The sequence below is a fragment of the Furipterus horrens genome, unplaced genomic scaffold (genome assembly GCF_987537825.1).
Source record: "Furipterus horrens unplaced genomic scaffold, mFurHor1.1.pri manual_scaffold_8, whole genome shotgun sequence".
Classification (NCBI taxonomy): domain Eukaryota; kingdom Metazoa; phylum Chordata; class Mammalia; order Chiroptera; family Furipteridae; genus Furipterus; species Furipterus horrens.
Window position 1 is genome coordinate 87011067 of NW_028327178.1, and position 19709 is coordinate 87030775.

Consider the following 19709-nt stretch of genomic DNA (forward strand, 5'->3'; position numbering starts at 1 on the left):
AACTGTTTTAGCTATTTTAGAATCTTTATCTTTTCATATACATTTTAGAATGAGCTTGTCTATATTTACAAAAAAAATCTTGAGATTTTAGAAGTATTTTTGGTCAGTGGTCACAGCCAGTCCTTGAAGCTGAATGGCCTGGGTAAATCCCTCCCATTGATCTGCCAACAGCAACCAAGGCTCAACTACAAGAGGAGAGTGTACTCAGTCCACACAAAGGGCACAACTTGAGTACCCAGCTTAGATGAAAGGGAGACTGTGCCACTGGACTCTACAGGGCTACATTAGGCCATGCTACCAAGACACGGAGTCAAAGCACCTCTACCCAATACACAGAAACAAACACAGGGAGGCTATCAAGTTGAGGAGGTAAAAAAATATGGCCCAAATGAAAAAAAACAAAACAAAACCCCAGAAAAAGAACTAAACAAAATGGAGATAGCCAACCTACTACATGAAGAGTTCAAAACACTGGTGATCAGCATGCTCAGAGAAATAACTGAGTATGTACAGCCATAAAATAAAGGAATAAGTGAAGGTTATACAAAGTGAAATAAAGAAAAATATACAGGGAACCAACAGTGATGGGACGGAAGCTGGGATTCAGGTCAACGATTTGGAACAAAAGGAAGAAATAAACATTCACCCAGAACAGAAAGAAACAAAGAACTGAAAAAAACGAGGCAAGGACTAGGAACCCCTGGGACAACTTTAAACGTACCAATATCGGAATTATAGGGGTGCCAGAAGAAGAGGAAGAGCAAGACACTGAAAACTTGTTTGAAAAAATAATGAAAGAAAACTTCTCTAATTTGTCGAAGGAAATAGATAAATAAGTTCAGGAAGCACAGAGTCCCAAATAAGTTGAACCCAAAGATGACCACACCAAGACACATCATAATTAAAATGCCAAAGGTTAAAGATAAAGAGAGAATCTTAAAAGCAGAGAGTTACCTACAAAGAAGTTTTCATAAGACTAGCAACTGATTTCTCAAAGGAGACTTTGCAGGCAAGAAGGGACTGGCAGGAAGTATTCAGAATGATGAAAGGCAAGGACCAACAGCCAAGATTACTTTATCCAACAAAGATATCATTCAGAATGGAAGGGCTGATGAAGTGCTTCCCAGACAAGGTAAAGCTAAAGGAGTTCATCATCACCAAGCCATTATTACATGAAATGTTAAAGGGACTTATTTAAGAAAAAAAGGATCAAAACTATGATCGTTAAAATGACAACAAACTCACAACTATCAACAACTGAATCTAAAAAACAGAAGCAAAAACAAAAACAAATTAAGCAAACAACCAGAACAGGAACAGAATCACAGGTATAGGGATCTTTTGGAGGGTTATCAGCTCAGAGGAGGAGGGGGATAAAGGGAAAAATGGTACAGGGATTAAGAAGCATAATTGGTAGCTACAGAATAGAAAGAGGGATGTTAAGAATAGTATAGGAAAGAGTGAAGCTAAAGAAGTTACATGCATGACCCATGGACAAGAACTAAGGGGAGAGGACTGCTAGAGGGAAGCGCGGTACTGGGTGAAGGGGGGCAAAGGGAAAAAAATTGGCACAACTGTAGTAACATAATCAGGAAGGGAAAATTATCAGACATTCTCACGCATGAAATAGATATAATGTTCTAACCGAAATATTTGCAAACTAAATCCAGCAAAGCTTAAAGTAAGAAAATGATACATCATGCTCATGTCAGGTTTATCCCAGGAATACAAATGACTTCCTGGGTCCTCTCTTGCACAAAAGGATGAATCTCAGCGGTGCCATTCACTGAGAAATGAAGCACAGGGTTGGGGTTAAGGTTACAAGAATGGCCATGTGCTGAGTGCAAAGAGCTTATAAATGTCCAGGTAGAGATGTCCAGGCAGCAACCAAGAATACTTACTGGTCTGGAGCTCAAGTATAAGCTGAGCTGGAGACAGAGCACTGAGAATCACTCATACAGAAGTAGTAACTACAAATGGGATGGAATTACACAGAGAAATTGGGATGAAACAGAAGAGAACCAACCTGAATCCCAGACAACCCAATGTTTAAGGAAGAAGATTCCCTAAAAGACTGTCCAGAGAATCAGGGGAAGAAAGGACCAGGAAGGCAAGAAAGACAGTGAGTCAAGTCACTCTATGAAGGAGAGGGTCCTGGAGAATTCAGTCACTGGAGTTCACTAAGACAGGGCAGTTATCAGGGTGTGGGGAGGGGAGGAGGCAGAGCGTTTCAGGCTGATGGGTGAATGGCTGAGAATGAAACAGGGAACGTGGCCAATGTTTGTAAGAAGGCTGGCTCAGGAGGGAAGCAGACTGTGTGCAAGAGCAAAGGGACAAGCAGATTAGAGGATGAACTTGTAGGCCATTTAGACAGGAAAAGGAAAAGAAGGTGGTTAGAAAAAAATACAATACAGAGCCTGTCATCCACATTCTAGAAAGAAAAAGATTGTTCTTTAGCCACAGCCCTAAAGCATGAATACAAAAGCAGCAAAACTAGAATGCAAACTCATGCGAATTAATCTGTGACAACTTGCTTCAGTTGACCATGCTTCTGAAAGTTGGCAAACAGCCTCAGTCTGTGTCCAGTGGCCATGCTTCCATGGCTAAAGGGGAACCAGTCCCTGAAAGTCTACCATCCCTAAATTCCACATTCACCAAAAACGAAGGGGGTAAAAGTGAAAGGTATTAAGGCAAGGCCTCAAGGACACAGTAGCAAATGATTATAACACAAATTGAACCTTGCATCTTGGATAAGAGGGAGCCCACTGGTCCCCTGGGAACAAGAAAATGAGCAAATGAGTAACAGCAGTGGCTGCTGCAGGTGACATGAATCCTCCTATTTCCCCTTTCAGGTCGAACATATAAAAAACTTGAGATGTGCTGTGGGTGCCTGAATTGTACAGGAACGAGCCAGGCCTTAAACCCGCATCTGTTTGACTGTTAAGACCTGGGCTCTTTAATACAACCTTATACCGCCTTCCATTACACAGCATCCCACCCTTCTTTAACTCTGATAGCATTTCTGGGACCTTTTCATATGGCACTTTCCACACTCTGGCTCCCACTGGTTAGACATGTGTTTGTTTCCCTTACGCCCACCTAATTTTCTCCAGAATGAAGCTTTTTATGTGGCTCTACAAATTATCAAATTTGTTATATGCCAACTTGCTTTAAAAATTGCTGATAACTTTTCTTCATAAGTGGTTTACACCAACCCCACTACAATCTCCTCCAGTATTCTTCACATGCTCAGCACTCCTTTGCCACATATATCACAGAGGCAAAGCAATACTTTATGTCTCATGTACCGCAAGTTCCAAATGAGTGAATTTAGTCTCCACTAAAGAGAGTTCACCATGTCTGCGTATGAGACCAAAAAGCACATCTTACCTGAATTTTGATGGGCCAGGTGAAATTACTAACATAAACAAAAAAAGTGATATTTGGGTGGTTACGAAAATCAAACTTCTCATTAGAGAAGCTATCTTTGTACTCCTTAATGTTGGTTTTTGAAACAACAGGCATCTCTTCTCCAGCTTGGGTTCCAGCTATTAGGAAGAAAAAGAAATAGAAGAGCCTTTTTTAGAGGGCAGAATCTATCTTCATTAATAATGGTAATAATTAGCACTTATTAAACACTTACTATGTCCCAGGAACAGCCTTTAAGAGCTCAACAGCATTTAATCCTAACAATAACTCTATCGTCTTCATTTACAGATTAGGAAAAGTAAGGTTCCGAGAAACTAAGCAATTGGTTCAGGTCACACAGCTAGCAAAAAGTAGAGCTGGGATTTGAAGCTAGGAAGCCTGACACATAAGCCCGTGCCCTTAGCTAGAATGTTTTACCAGGTATCCCTGTAACTCCCTTCCACTGAAATGGCTGCATGTGGCCGTGAAAATACAGATACCACTAGAATGCTATTAACAAGCAATGGCATTTACTCTTTCCACTACACTTTGATTGCTCTGCAATTCCCCTTTACATTGTTTGGCAGTGCTTCATGTATTCCCTATCTGGGACACTGATTCACCCCTCACTTCCTAACTAGCGGTGACCTCAAGTCTCAACAGTAGCAGGGAGGACAGAGTTCTAAGAGTCACTCAGTCCCTTCTGCTACCAGCTCCAACTGTATTTAAGCGCCCCCAATCTGGTTTAAATACATCCTTTTCCCTAAAGTCTTTCAACGTTTCATATTCTCCCTCTGCTGGGAATTCTACTGTCTATAAACATTCGTGAAATAGATTTTTCCCATGTCTGAGTTAAGTCTTGTGACTGGAGCCCAGACTGTCAGGTCCTCATTGAGACAGTCATTGCAAATCATCACATGCTCAGAAATGCTATCTTTCTCAAGAAAAACATTCCAAACTGTAATTGAGAAACAAAAAATAAAAATAAATTAAAAAAAAAACACTCCAATAATTAAGACCTTTTCTTAAAAGTCTCTCCTCTGCCCTGGCCTGTATGGCTCAGTGGATTAAGCGCTGGCCTGCAAACCAAAGGGTTGTTGGTTTGATTCCCAGTCAGGGCACATGTCTGCATTGAGAGCCAAGTCCCCAGTTGGGGCCATGTGAGAGGCAACCACACATTGATGTTTCTCTCCTCTTTCTCCCTCTCTCCAAAAATAAATAAATAAAATCTTTAAAAAAGAAAAAAAAAAGTCTCTCCTCACTGCAAGTTTCTGAACCTTTTCTGAATTTTCTTTTAAGACATGATAAATATAAAGTGACAGGCAAAGGTACTGATTTTATTTTGCTTCAGTCTAACTGGTTGAGTTTTGATCAAAAACCAGTATTTATAGTAATAATGATGAAACATTTAGTGAGAACTTATCATTTTGCAAGCACTACATTGAGTACTTCGCTTATTACCTGATTTAATTCTCACGACACGCTGCATGTTTAGGTGTTTTTTAACACGAGGAAACTGGGTCAGAAAGCTTAAGTATTTTGCCTAATAGCAAAGTGCAGTACAGTAAGAAAGAGGCAGAATTCAAACCCAGGTCAGTCAAGCTAAGTTCTTAATCACTATGTAAGGCCCACCCTTTACTTTTTTAATATTTTCTGCCCCAGCACAATAAGATAAACAAGATAGCAAAAGCTGTGCTCTTAAGAGTTTCATTTAATTCCCAAAGTACACTTCCCTGTACCTACTAAAATCTCATTCCATTTTAAATGTTTCCATTTCGTGAAGCTGTGAGTCACCTGCACGTTTCGCTTCTGCAGCTCGGGTGCGGATGACCATGGCAGTGCCAGAGCAGAGCCGCAGCACTGTTACTAGTGGTGGTAGTGGGCAGTGGGGCAGAGCAGGCGGGCGTGTGCTGAGCCCGACACCGTGGTAGGCAGTGACATGTAGAACCTAATTTAATCTACACAACAATTCTCTTTTTGATGAATAACGCTAAAATCTAGAGAGCAGTTCAAAAGTTTGCTCAAGGTCTCCCAGTTATAAGTGGCAAAGGAGGATTTCAAACCCCCTTGGAATCTGTCTGTCTCCAGAGCCCCCTTTCTCAACTCCTACAACATGTTTCTTAACCTATTACCTCCACTCAGAAAGTCTTCTCTAGCTGTGTTTTTACCTGAGAAGCTGGTAGCCCAGGTGATATTAAGGTTGAAGTTTTTGGAAGCATTGATGAACATGTCCAAATCCCTGTTTTGCTGAGGAGAGGTACAGATAATTAGAAAATTAATTAGAACAGTTTCCAGATTTTAAAATACAGCAATAACTTTTACTACTTTTACCTTTCTTGATTACAAAGCAGATATTTTATTGTCTTAAGAGAAACTGACATTTATATTAGAGTTAGCAAAATTACCAATACAAGCAATATACCCCAAATAATTCTGATTTCTCTTCCATATAAGTAAATGAAATTAAATGGTTTATCAAATGCCTAACTTCATGAAAGAAATATCTTTAAAAAAACAACAACAAACCTTCACCACAGCACAATGACTCACATCCTCTGACCTATGTTAGGGAAATCAGCCTCCTAAGGAACCTCTGGGTAGCTATTTCCAAATGTCTGAACAGAAAAACACTCGATCAATTGCCTCACTTTATATGAATTTATAAACTCAGCCTATGTGCTTCTGAACTAATAGATTATATACAGTGTAAAGTTCTCCAAAATGGAAATGGTTTTTTTTAAAGTGTATAAAGCTGAAATGAACTAAATAAAAAATTTGTATTCATACATGATTTGAATAAATTTTTCTCCACTAAAAATATTTCAAGTGAAAGATGACTAAATGTATTTTATTAGCGTTGAAAACCTTGCTTACCATTTAAGAGATAGAGCAATTAGAAGAGCTAGTTTAATTTATTTTGATTCTTGATTTTAAAGACTAAAAAGGTATCTCAGAATTGTGTTCAGCCAACTAAAGAAGTTCACTGTTGGCCATGCTGCATAAATTTTAATACTAATTTTTACTTTTTACTGACATTTGGTAAATAAATCTTTCTTGGGGTCAAAGCTTTATTTTTGCAAAGAAATCAGATGTTGTAGCCCTGATCAGTGTGGCTCAGCTGGATGTGCATTGTCCTGCAAAGCAAAAGGTCACTGGTTCAATTCCCAGTCAGGGCACATGCCTAGGCTGAGGGTTCAGTCCCTAATCAGGCACGTAAAAGAGGCAACTGACCGATGTTTCTCTTTCATATCAATGTTTCGCATGCTCTTTTTCTCCCTTCCTTCCCCTCTAAAGATAAATAAAATCTTCAAAAAATAAATCAGATGTTATATTTTTATATTTTACAAATAAATCCAATCCTGCTGAAATTCTTCATTTTGTACAATCATAAAACACATTAGAAAATTCAGATTTTTTAAGGGTGTTGTTTTGCTAGTTTTAATAGAAAAAAAACCAGAACAATGGAAACATTTTCAAAACATAATCTCCAAACCAGAGGTTTCTCTCACAAAGCAGATACCTTCTTATTTATTGATATAACCTCACCTTCCTCTTGAAGGGACAGCTCAAGTGTTTTTTAAAAATTTGCTGGCAGCACACTACCAACAATTACTTCTTCCACAGAAAGAATCAATAAACTTGGAATCCTAGTGCTTTTTTAAAAGATAGAACATACACACTGGATAACTCGATTGAATATTCTGTCATAAGACACACAGGGAACTCCAGAGAGGTCCAAAGATTTTCATGGTCACTCCTGACCTTGCTAAGAAGTATTACTAAGAGTCTACTATTTTATTTAAAATAAAATTAACAACATCAATTACATCCTGAAAGACTGAGCACTTCAACCACTTGCTTATGAATAAAGAAGTAAATAAATATCATGCTTGGTACTTTTGCTATAACCTTATCCAAAAATATTTTTTTTAAATTCCACTTAACAGCCCCTAAAATGATATGGCTACACAGTTTTTCCACAAATTTTTTTCATTTAAAGTACACCGATGAGAAATAAAAAACTTCTAAGGAGGTTCCTAAATAATTTATCATCACTTAGAAAAATTACATTATGTTTTGGAGTGGGTAATGAATGACTATTCCATTTTAGAAATTGTGTAGGTATGTCTTCATGTTCTAGATGCTTCACCTTTAAATGTCATGCTGTGTTGGCTCCTTTCAGCAACTACTAAATACCTTAATGGTATGTTGGGGGTTCATGAATAAGTACAGTAAACATAAATCCACATTTCAAATAATTGTCTTATAATTTCATTTTTCTGGCTGGCTGACTTGTTGTACCCAACTAAACCTTTGCTGTTTTTACATCCTAATGAGGTCTGCAACTTATTCTATGAGAAGTGTCACCTCTGCCACCTCCCTTGCATCACTGGCATCGATTTCAATCCACAGTTTCTTTGTGGGTACTTTTAAACTTCCGGTTTACTTTAAGAGAGTAAATGTGGGCTCCGCCATCTGCCCCTCTGATGGGGGAGTTGCCCCTGCAGTCTTTTCTCCTTTTCTGTATGGGGATGCAACAGGCTGATGGGCAAACCAAGTACCTGTTGGAGTCAATGTCAGTCTGTGTATCAGATACTAGTAAATCTTAACACTGCTCTTGCCTTTTAGGTGGAAAAGAGATAAAATGTAGCTTCTAGCATTTCTTTCCTGTACCTCTGAACATCATCCTGTGTCCTCTGCCTGGAGACCACTGCTAAGGCAGTGTTTCCATTCATAATGACCCCCCCAAAAAAAATTCCACACAAAATCAAAACAAAGTAAGAAGACTATCACATCTTACTTCATCAGGTGTAGCCACAAAATTGATGGCTGTGTAATAGCGGTCATCTTCCTGGGACAGGCTAAAGGTGAACTGATAGTCAATAAGAAGAGTATCTATGGAAAGAAAGACACATGTATTTAAAATTGAAATAAAACAAAACAGGTCTCTAGAAGTACACCTTGATTATCCCATAAATATTCAATAGCCAGGAAAGCACTCTGGCTTACTTATACTTGAGGACAGGGGGTTTTTCAAGGAAATCAAGTTTGTGGACAGTATCATTTTGTTTGGGTTAACCTACCAAACCCTCCTTGTATCATGACCCTAGCTGAGATTTTAAGCTCCAACCTAACTCACCTACACATATTAATAGAGCATCTATTACATGCTAGGTTGTGCTTAAGGATATAATGCTATAAATGGGAAGTTGTTCGTACTTCTATTTTTAACTGTTGAAGAAACTGCCATATGTATTTCCGAAGAAACTAAGCCATTTAATTCCCACAAAGAATGTAGGAAGTTTCTCCACATCACTGTTAAAACTTGGGATTGGCTTTTATTTTTCAATATAGTAAACAGATTATATATGTACAAGACTACAAAAATATTCACTGAGGTGGTTTCATGTTCCACATGGTAATTAACCTTAAAAAATGACCAGGTGTCTGATTTTGGTATGGTATCAAAGGATAATTTCTGTAATTATCTGAAAAGATTATTAAAATACTCCTTTTTTAACTATATGTCTGGTGAGGTCAGGTTTTTCTCATGTACTTTTACCAGAGATATATTACAACAGATATAGAAGCAGATGTGAGAATCTAGTTGTCTTCTCTTAAGCCACAGTACTGGCTTTTGATTCTAGTCATTCTAGGGATGTATCTCACTATGATTTTAATACATATGTCCCAAATGTCTAATGTTACCCATTTTTTCCCGTGTGCTTATTAGCCATTCATATATATTCTTTGGTGAAATGTCTATTCAAATCATTGTTTTTAACTAAAATTGTCTCCTTATTCAGTTGTAAATGGTCCTCATATATTCTGGATACAAGCCCTTTATCAAATATATGCTTTGCAAACATTTTCTCTAGTCTGTGGCTTGATTTTTATTTTTAATGGTGCCTTTTAAAACACAAGTTTTAAATTTAGATAAACCCCAATAAACAACATTCTTTTATGAATTGTGCTTTTGGAATCGTATCTAAGAACTCTTTCCCCTACATAAGGTTGCAAAGTTTTTCTCTTTTCTCTTAGAAAAAAATTTTTTTTCACATTTATAGGTTCTAGACGGACACAAATTTTGACGGGACACTATTCAACCCAGGAAAGCAGGTATATAATTATAGTTGATATACCAAACATTAGCTCCTTTTTCTCTGGTTCCATAATCTGACCTACTGTGCAGCTTCTCCTACTGGAAGAAAATGCATTTACCCATAAGGACCTGGTCACTTTGCCAGACTTACCTTTCACTATAAGTTAATCACTAGATTTTATTTCATATATTAGTTCCTAAAGAGGTGGTTAATCCAAATCAGTTTCAGAGAGAATAACTTAAAGTATATTTTAAGAATTATTTTTTTGATCTATATCATAAATAAGAAAACAGGTAATGACAACCAGGTAATGGCAAATATAATAAGGTTTCAAGAGAACATAAGCAAGAAAACCAGAGATGTGTATCTCTATACTCCTTCCCTGATATCTGCTATGGACATATTAACATAAACAACAACCACAATTAAAGCAGTTTAAAATTGTGTTCATATATGTATTAGACTTAATAGAATGTAAACACATCAAATAAAGGGACACTTCCATGGGTGATTCCTATATTCTTATAGCACTTACCATTCTCAAACAATGTTAAAGACAATAATGAAGTTTTACTGAACTACTTTGCTTCTAGACAGATAAGAATTACAAAAACACTTACAATAACATGTTCCTTTGAGAGGGTTTCCCTGGTATCGATTTTCTACCTCACATCTAGAGGGGGGAAAATGAAGATTATTTTCCATTGCTATTTAAAAGAGAATCTACATTCATTTTAAAATCAAGTAGATCCTTTATTATAAACTACAATATAATTCCGTTCTTCACTGTTTATTCAAATCAGGTGAACTAACAAGTATTTTACTCATTTTCAATGCTGACTGCCCAGCAACTCACACCACCACTAACTGATAAACATCTGCCAAAGCACATGAGATAAACCCAAATATAACAATTCTAGATCCTACTTATAATCATGAAAAACACATTTTCGTTTTTCTGTGAACTAAATATTCTTTTAAAAGTGCAATTAAAACATTTTTCCTATATTCATTTTGCACTTCCTTCCTATTCTTCCTGGATAAACTGATCCTATTCTTTAAACACAAAGAATTGTTTTTTGTTTTAAACTTTGGACATGGTTCACTGGCCTGGAGAAAATAAAAGTAAAAAAGAATTATTAACTGTTGCATAGGTATCATCTATGAACATCAGCAAAACTGTAACAGCGTGCAGAGCGTATCCCCCACAACCATGGATTAGGGAAGGGAAGAGTAGATGGTGTAGCGTTTAAGATAACATTGCATAACAATGGCAAGTTTTGTTTTTTAAGTATATTTTATTGATTATGTTGTTACAGTTGTCCCAATTTCTTTTTCCTACATTGGCAAGTTAACAGTTATGCCTTCATGAAGGGAAGAGGGCTGCAGCCCAGGGAGAATTGTGTACATGATTCTGAGAACATTCAGAGACTCATGACACAGCTGGGGGAGTTCACATAGCGCCTGCGTGAGGCAGGGGGAGGATGCCCACCAGATGTCTGTGCGTCACTGGGAACTTTTGCCCTGATTAAAGGTGGCAGCTAAAAGAAGGTAAAAGATACCAGGGAACTGGCAAAAATGGCAGACACTAACACACCACAGAAATGGCCAGAAATGAGATCATGCAGGAAGTTCCACACCAAGCATTTAAATGAGGGCGGTCTGAAGAAGAAGAGAAGTCTGCCACAAAGTCTGGAGTGTAAGGGTCTGTCAGGAGATGTGAAAGTAAAAAAAGAGCACGTGGTCTGGAGTAAGAGAGAGAAGGTCTGACAATCAGAAGTCCAGTGAGGCACCAGAGCTGGTGGTGCAACGAGGGGGACCTGCCCAGACACCCAGATTCAAGTCTCCTTGGAGAAGATACTGGCAGAGCTGATAGAGCTGCAGGGGACCTGCCTAGCCACCTGGATTTGTGAGACATGCTTGGAGCTGAACTGTGACCGGGAACGCTATGCTGTAGACTTCTGCTTTTCTGAAAGACGGTACACCTCTGACTGGCGTATTCTAGAACTGGCCTGGTTTGGCAAAGGGAGGCAGGACTATGAGTTTTGGGTGTTTTTAAAGGGAGCGGGACTTATGGAAGAAATCTGCCATTATTCTAAATCTGTATTACCTTTAAATAAACAACTCCTATCCTTTTTCACCAAACTCTTGCACTAGGATTTGCACTTCGTGGTGCCAGGCAATCAAACCCCATAGCTGTTCCAGAACAGCACTGGTGGGGTTCTGTTAACAGCAATGGCGACCACAAAGAGACACTGATAGTTGCCCGTGGCAGGTCGACCCCCTCAGGAGTGGGAGAGTGGGACTGGAGTTTCCCTGTCTCTGAGAATTTCTCTCCACACCCTTTGAGCAAGTGGAAAGGACACAGGTCAGGGAAAGGGACAGGCTCTGAGAAATGAGATGGTTTGGCTGAAAATTTCCTTGTGAGCACTGTTTGGAATAATGGGAGTTGTGGATGATAGTTGTTTATATGATGTTTCCAGGTTGTATTTTTCTGGTTATAGCTTTTTGCATGTATAGTCGGTTCAGTAAGGGCAGTTCTATGCTGACCCCTGGGGGAGCCCACTGGGTAGAATTCTGGAGCACTGGAGTATGCACTGCCATTATCCAATGTCCAAGGAGGTACTGGTTTATTACTGTAATACTGTTTGGCTTAAGTATGTTTTGGGTTGTGGGGAAAGGCGGCCCATGGGTGGTCCCCTGAGTTACTATACCACTATGCAATTGGAAAAGTATTGGCAATGGTTGGACAAATGGGATGATATCCGTTATGTCAATGTATTTATGCCATTGTATAATAGGTTTTTGTCAGGGACAGAGAATCACTTGATGGCACAGAGAAGGGAAGTGGCCTCAAAAACCTCTCCCTGGTATTAAAACACAGGAAGAAAGGGAGAATGAGGAAATAAACCTTGTCAATGTTCTGAACCCAGAGAACTGAGGGATGGTGGCAGGAGGAACTTCCTTGCCACCACCCCCTTCATGAGCTGCCCCTGAAGAGACCACAGAACCAACAGCTCCACCCCTATATGATGAGGGAGAGGTCTCTCCCCCCAAAGACCTGTCTGGGTACCTAATATGGCCAGGGAGCCCCCAATTAGGAGCAAGCCAATTCCCTCTGAGGCCATATCCTACTGGTAGAGTAAATCAGAAGGCCAGCCTGCTGTCTACTGTTGGGCCCATACTCTGTTCTCCACTTCAGACTTACTGAATTGGAAGAATTCTAAACCCTCATATAGGGACGATACTCAGAGAATGGCAGATCTTATTGCCTCCATTTTTGTCCTTCATCATCCAAACTGGGCAGATGTACAGGCGTTCCTAAATATCTTGTTAACTGCACATAGAGATGGCTGGTTATAAATAAGGCTAATAAAGACGCTCAACATCTCCACCAAGAGGATCACAATGGGACCCTCAACCCAGCTGAGGCAATTTCCTTGACAGGGTCTACCTGGAGCCCAAATAGTGGGGGCCTAGCTTTCCTGAAACACTACAGAAAGTATATACCGGAAGGGCTTGAGAAGGGGGTGCCAAGCAAAAGAGCCTGAATATGGTACAGGCCCTTCAGCAAAAGTCAAATGAAGACCCTTCTGAATTTTTAGAAAGGATCTAACAGGTCTATAGGAAGCACACTGATGCTGATCCATAGGCACAGGAGAATGTGCAGATGGTGAACATGACTTTTATTGGGCAAAGCGCCCCAGATATCAGAAACTCCAGCATATAGATGGGGCACTGGCAATGAGTCCCTCTCAGCTGGTAGACACAGCATTTAAAGTTTATAATGCTTGGGAAGCAAGGAAGACAAAACAGGTCACAGTGTTCTTCGAAGCAGGCTGGGGAGGTCAAAGGAAGAAGCAGGACCCTGAAGGAAGGAGGAGAGGCCCAGCAGGCATCAACCAATGTGCCCATTGCAAGGAAGAAGGCCACTGGAAGAATCAGTGCTCAAAATTCAAAAGGGAAAACAGAAATGAGAACCCTCACTGAGAAATGCTGAAAAGGGGAAGGAAGTCTGATGATGAATGAGGAGGCCCAGGAGCTCCACTGGACATCTCCCGACCTATTACTATTTCCCCATGAGAGCCCCGGGTACAGCTGACTGTGGGGAACAAGCCAATTGATTTCCTTGTAGATATATGGAAGTCCTGCTGGAACATGCCCTCCAGCTACAGGCATTCCTGACATGTCCAGAAGGTCCTGGAAGTGAACTCTTCCAACCTGAGATATATGAACAGGTTGATCAAACTGCTTGGGCTGATGAAACCCCAGGTAAAGCAGTTAACATGCAACCCATAAAAGTTAATTTAAGAGAAGAGGCACAGGTCCCATGAAAGAAAGAAGCTTTAGAGGGGATTCAGCCAGTGTTCAGGTTCTTAAAATCAGGACCAATTTGGCCATGCCAGTCATCCTACAACACACCCATTTTGCCAGCCAAAAAGCCTTACTCTGATGAATATTGGTTTGTATAGGACCTTAGGGCTATAAAAGACATTGTTCAGGAGATTCATGCTACAGTGCCCAATCCTTACACCCTGTTGTTGACCATGGTGCCTGGAGACAGCAAATGGGTTTCAGTCCTAGACTTGAAGGATGCCTTTTTCTGCATCCCAATAGATAAGCAGGCTCAGCTACTTGTTTGCCTTTGAATGGCAGAACCCAGAAACTAGTCATGCTCCAGTACTGCTTGACCAAGCTGCCACAAGGATTTAAGAACTCCCTGACTACACTCAGGGAAGTGCTGGCAAAAGACTTAAGGGATGTTCAACTGAAATCAAGAGTTCTTTCACAATACATAGAAAGATAACATATTGCTGGCTAGCAGCACCTACAAGGGCTGCACGACACCATCACAGTCCTAAATCATTTGGCAAAAAGGGGATATAAGGTGTCACCTCATAAGGCCCAGATTTGCAAACAGGAAGTGGTGTACCTGGTATTTCAACTGAAACAGGGTACAGGAGCTTGATGGCAGATGGAAAGCGAGCCATTGTTGCATTAAAAATCCCAGAGAACCGAAGGCAGCTTCATGGATTCTTAGGAATTACAGCGTTCTGCCAAATTTGGATTCCAAACTTGGGACTTAGAGCAAAACTGCTGTACAGTTCCTTGAAAGGACTGGACTCTGAACACTTCCAATGGACAGGGGATTGTCAAGTAGCACGTGATACCTTGAAGGAGAAGCTAGTTTCAGCTCCCACATTTGGATTGCCCAATTTACAGAAGTCTTTCAAACTGTACTCTGGGAAATATTCCCCCATCCATAGTCTATCTCTCAAAGAAGTTGGATTACACAACAGAGGGATGGCCACCATGCCTCGGAGAAGTAGCAGCTAGCTACCTGTGACATCTGGGACAGCTCCACTACAGTACTGGTACCACAGCAGATCCTGATTCTACTGGAACAGAGAGGGTACTGGCTGACATCAGGACATATGGGGAAATACCAGGCCATTCTTCTGGACACCCAAGTTACCTTGCAGACTACTACAACCCTGAACACAGCCACCCTACTCCCAGGTATGGAGGGGGACTCAGCCCCTCCAGCATGACTGCCTGGAAATTATTGATCAAGTTTATTCTAGCAGGCCAGATCTACTGGACCAGCCGCCGGCAACATCAGACTGGGAGCTATATACCGATGGGAGCAGTTTCATAGACAATGGCCAGTGACAAACTGGGTATGTGGTAGTCACCACAGACAATGTAAGAGAAGCCCTTGCACTGGGAACCTCAGCACAGAAGGCTGAACTAATAGTCCTCACAAGAGCCTTAATATTGTCCCAAGGAAAGAAGGTTAACATATACACAGACTCCAAGTATACCTTCATGGCAGCCCAGGCCCATGGAGCAATATGGACAGAGACAGGACTCTTAATGTTGGGGAACAAGGATGTTAAACATGCACAGGAGACTTTACAATTGCTAGAGACAGTGAACCTATGGGACCAGGTTGCCATAATGTACTACCTAGGACACCAGAGGGATGCTTCCTAAACGAGCCAGGGAAACCAAACTGCTGATAAAGTAGCAAGATAGGCAGACAGAGAGCTGCCAAGCTAAGGGCTTTGATACCTTGTTTGAACTTGTCCGAGTTTAAACCTCGTTACACAGAATGGGATGAGGAATGGTCGTGAATAGGGATTCACTACCAGTGATCCCAGTTCTACGTGGAAGGTCAATGCCCATGGTATAATTTCACTCCAAGGCTCCAGTGTATCCCATCCTCAAACACCTACATGAAGGGACCCATTATGGAAGGGATGCCTTAATGGACTTCATTAGAACACATTTAAAAGGCCCTTATTTACGAAGGACTGTTCATAGGATCACCCAAGCCTGTCATATATGTGCCAAGGACAATCCTAAGACAAAGAAAGTGTGCCCCAGAGGAAAAGGGAGTAAAATATAAAGTGTTGTGTCCACTTGAGGACTGGCACGTGGACTTCACACAGATGCCTAAAACCAGGGGGACTTCAAATTTTTGTTAGTCTCTGTGTGTGAACCCCATCTGCATCACTGCCTCCTGAGACTCAATGGTTTGGCTAGACTAAGTGGTTGGGCTGGTGAAGTATGGCACAGTCTGTGGTCTTCATTTTAAAACTGGTTTCCTTTTCTGCCCTAATGGCTTGGACAGAGGGCTCAAAATTGTTAAAAAGGGGGAAATCCTAGAACATTCCCCTCAGCCCAAGCTAAGTATAGTGGGCAAAAGGGCTTTGGACAGGTACGACATATCTTGCAGATCTTCCTTCAGAGGAGCCACTTTTCCTAATGTGGGACACTGTAGAATTGGTCCCTATTTTTGTCATTTAGTGGTTACGGTTTTAATTGTGCCTTCTAATCATCTTGCCAAATTTGTTGCCTCCAGAATACAAGGAGGCCAACTTGTTGAGCAGTGCCCAGCTTTGGACATCAAGTGTGCTGCTCTCCAGGGACAGCAACTGACTTGGACTCTGCAAGTTCTTCCCCGCATGTGAAGGCCAACCTCCATTCCACACCCCCACTCTGTTAGGGATCTGTGGACCCAGGGGTAGGTAGGACTACGGCCATGGCTAGCAGTTAGTAGCTTCAGATTACAAGATCATTGCCCATTGCCTTTTGTAAGATTACAAAGGGTCCACAGGTCTAGAAATGGGGACTGTAATGGGGTGCAGAGTGGGTTCCCCACAATCCTCGATTGGGGGAAGGGAAGAGTAGATGGTGCAATGTTTAAGATACATTGCACAACAATGGCAAGTCAATAGCTGTGTCTTCCTGAGGGGAAGAGGGCTGCCACTCAGGGTGAATTGTCTACGTGACTGAAAACCCTCAGGGACCCAAGACATAGCTGGTGGAGCTCATATAGCACCTGCATGAGAGGCAGGAGGAGGATGCCAACCCCGGATGATGTCCGTGCGTCACTGGGAACTTTTGCCCTGATTACAGATGACAGTCAAAAGAAGGTAAAAGATACCGGGGAACTGGCAAAAATAGCAGACACTAACACATCATAGGAAGGGCTAGAAATGAGATCACACAGGAAGTTTCAGGCTGAGCATTTAAATGAGGGCAGCCTGAAAAAGAAGAGAAGTCTGCCATGAGGTTTAGAGTTTAAGAGACGAGGTCTGTCGGGAGATCTGAAAGTAAAAGAAAAGCCACGTAGTCTGGAGTGAGAGAGAGAAGGTCTGACAATCAGAAGTCCAGTGAGGCACTAGAGCTGGTGGTGTGACGAGGGGGACCTGCCCAGACACCCAGATTCAAGTCTCCTTGGAGAAGATACTGGCAGAGCTGATAGAGCTGCAGGGGACCTGCCTAGCCACCTGGATTTGTGAGACATGCTTGGAGCTGAACTGTGACCGGGAACGCTGAGCTGTAGACTTCTGCTTTTCTGAAAGACGGTACCTCTGACTGGCATACTCTGGAACTGGCCTGATTTGGCAAAGGGAGGCAGGACTATGTGTTTTGGGTTGTTTTAAAGGGAGTGGGACTTAATGGAAGAAATCTGCCATTATTTAAATCTGTATAACCTTTAAATAAACAACCCCTTTCCTTTTTCACCAAACCCTTGCAATAGGGTCGTGCTTCTTAGTGCCAGGCAATTGAACCCCACAGCTGTTCCAGAACAGCACTGGCGGGGTTCTGTCACAAAACCATTTAGGCACAATAGCTATTAACTATGAAAAAAAGGAGGAAGCTTAGGGCAAGCACTTTTCCCAGATACATAATTGAGAGATATTGTGTCCTTTTATGCAGGGTGATATCAGCATTTGCTTATATCTAAATCTCTTAAAAAGAAAGTCTTTCACTGGACCTATACCTCATTTCTTTGCTGTGTATCAAAACAGAGGACAGGAATGATTAATTTTGCTCTATTACTTTTTTCTGTTTAAAGGAATCTAGACTCAAGAACTAAATTTAATCTCTGATTAGGCTTTTCTTCACGTATTGGCTTTAGGGCATTATGGGACCAGTAAACGTACACACTGGTAAAAACTATAAAATGTAGACAGAGCATTTCCCTCTGGAACACCACTAGCAAGGCCTCAATCACAGGTGACATTACTAGTGTTCGATAAGCCAAACAAAGTACCGATGACACATCTGCTTGTATCAGCTCACTGTTTTGATACTACTAAACATTTCTCTCTTAAGTTTCTTCTTGAGAGTATCAGTAAACCTGGAGCATGAGATTTTCTGATGATGCAGACAGGAATATGTTAATTGGAGAACAATCTCTCTTTTTTCAATATCCCATGACACTAAAAATGATTATTGCTAGTCCCACTGTTGATAGATATGGAAACTGAGGTTCAGCACAGTTAAGTGATTTACCTCAAGAGGACTCTGCTCAGTGTAGGCACAGCCAGGGCTGAAACCCCACCTCTGCCTGCATCATTATAGGTGGGCACCCCAGACTCTCCCCTGGAAGATGTCTCATATACTTTGTCAAGGAAAATGCTACAACAGGGAGGGATGCGTTCAAGGCTAGAGAGGAACATCACCACTATCAGACAACCAAAGGGCCAAATAAAATACCAGCTCTTCCAACTTTATTGTTTAGAAAAGAGTGCCATCATGTGACATGACAAAAATCTAAGTAGTGGCTAAAGTTAAACAACTAATCCAAGTTAGCAATCCAGGAAATGTCAGTGTCACTCAATGCAAACTAAAGAGCCATTAAGGAATTGCTCCTAAACTGACAACCTTCTCAGTACGGAGGCTGACCAAGCTAGACCTGTCTGAAGCAGAAAGGCCAAAATCCCAAATCAATCTATTCAGGGATTCCCTCAGAGCCCATGACAACAAGGCACAGACCCAGCTGACCTGGCTGTCAGTCACTAAACCCAGGAGTGTCCTGCAGCAAGGGTCACGGGAGGGTGGTACTCACAGCTGGCACTCGTCCCCCTTGACGCCCTTGGTGGTGCAGAAGCACTTGCCTGTGTTGGCATTGCACAGCGATGCGTGCCCATTGCACTTACATGCTGGAAGGAGGAAAAGGAATGTTGGTCACAACTGGCTTAGAAGATTACTACTATCCAAGACTTTTTATAAAAAATAAAAAACTATCTGAATTGGATTTGATATAGAAAACAGATTAAAATAAAGGCATTTAATGAGTAAGGTTTGTTTTTCAGCTAATGATTTATCTCAAACAATGCAAAGGCAACATTAAAGGAACTAAAGTCAAAGGACAGGAGGAAAGAATGTCATTTCCATTGCCTTCTTGAAGCAATCACAACTTTTTAAAAAAGATTTCATTTTAGAGGGAGGGAAAGGGAGGGAGAAAGAGAGGGAGGGTAACATCACTGTGTGGTGCTCCCTCTCTCCTCCACCCCACCCCAGGGCCTGCCCTGCAGCCCAGGCATGTGCCCTGACTGGGAATCAATCCAGTGACCCTTTGGTTCATAGGCCAGCACTCAATTCACTGAGCCGCACCAGTTAGGGCACAATTTTTATATTTTCAATAGACATTCTAGTTTTCACTATTATAATTCTTTCATTCAGTAAACATTTATGAACTATCTGCCCCTAGGGAGATGTCCTGAGCCATGACTGCCCGAGGGGAGGGTTGGTCCCGCTGCATTCTGCTGCAGCTGAGGTGCCTTCTCCACAACGGTCACGTTTCAAATCACACCAGGGCTCAGAACTGGGGTGGGGCTCCAACAGCAGGTCAGTGTTTCAGAGGCCGTTCAGAACTCATCACCCTTCCTTGCCTTC

At 41.3% G+C, this 19709-nt stretch overlaps 1 protein-coding gene across 4 annotated transcripts in view; it reads right to left on the reverse strand.

The window, feature by feature from the left end:
• Positions 1–19709, reverse strand: part of ATRN (attractin) — a 147388-nt gene that overhangs the window by 45457 nt on the left and 82222 nt on the right. For all 4 annotated transcript variants that reach the window (XM_090286101.1, XM_090286102.1, XM_090286104.1 and 1 more), the window contains exons 20-24: positions 18880–18973; positions 10133–10185; positions 8210–8304; positions 5577–5655; positions 3391–3548 (exon numbers count right to left, since the gene is read on the reverse strand). In XM_090286101.1, coding sequence (XP_090142227.1) covers positions 3391–3548; positions 5577–5655; positions 8210–8304; positions 10133–10185; positions 18880–18973 — 479 coding nt within the window. The remainder of the gene's footprint in view (positions 1–3390; positions 3549–5576; positions 5656–8209; positions 8305–10132; positions 10186–18879; positions 18974–19709) is intronic.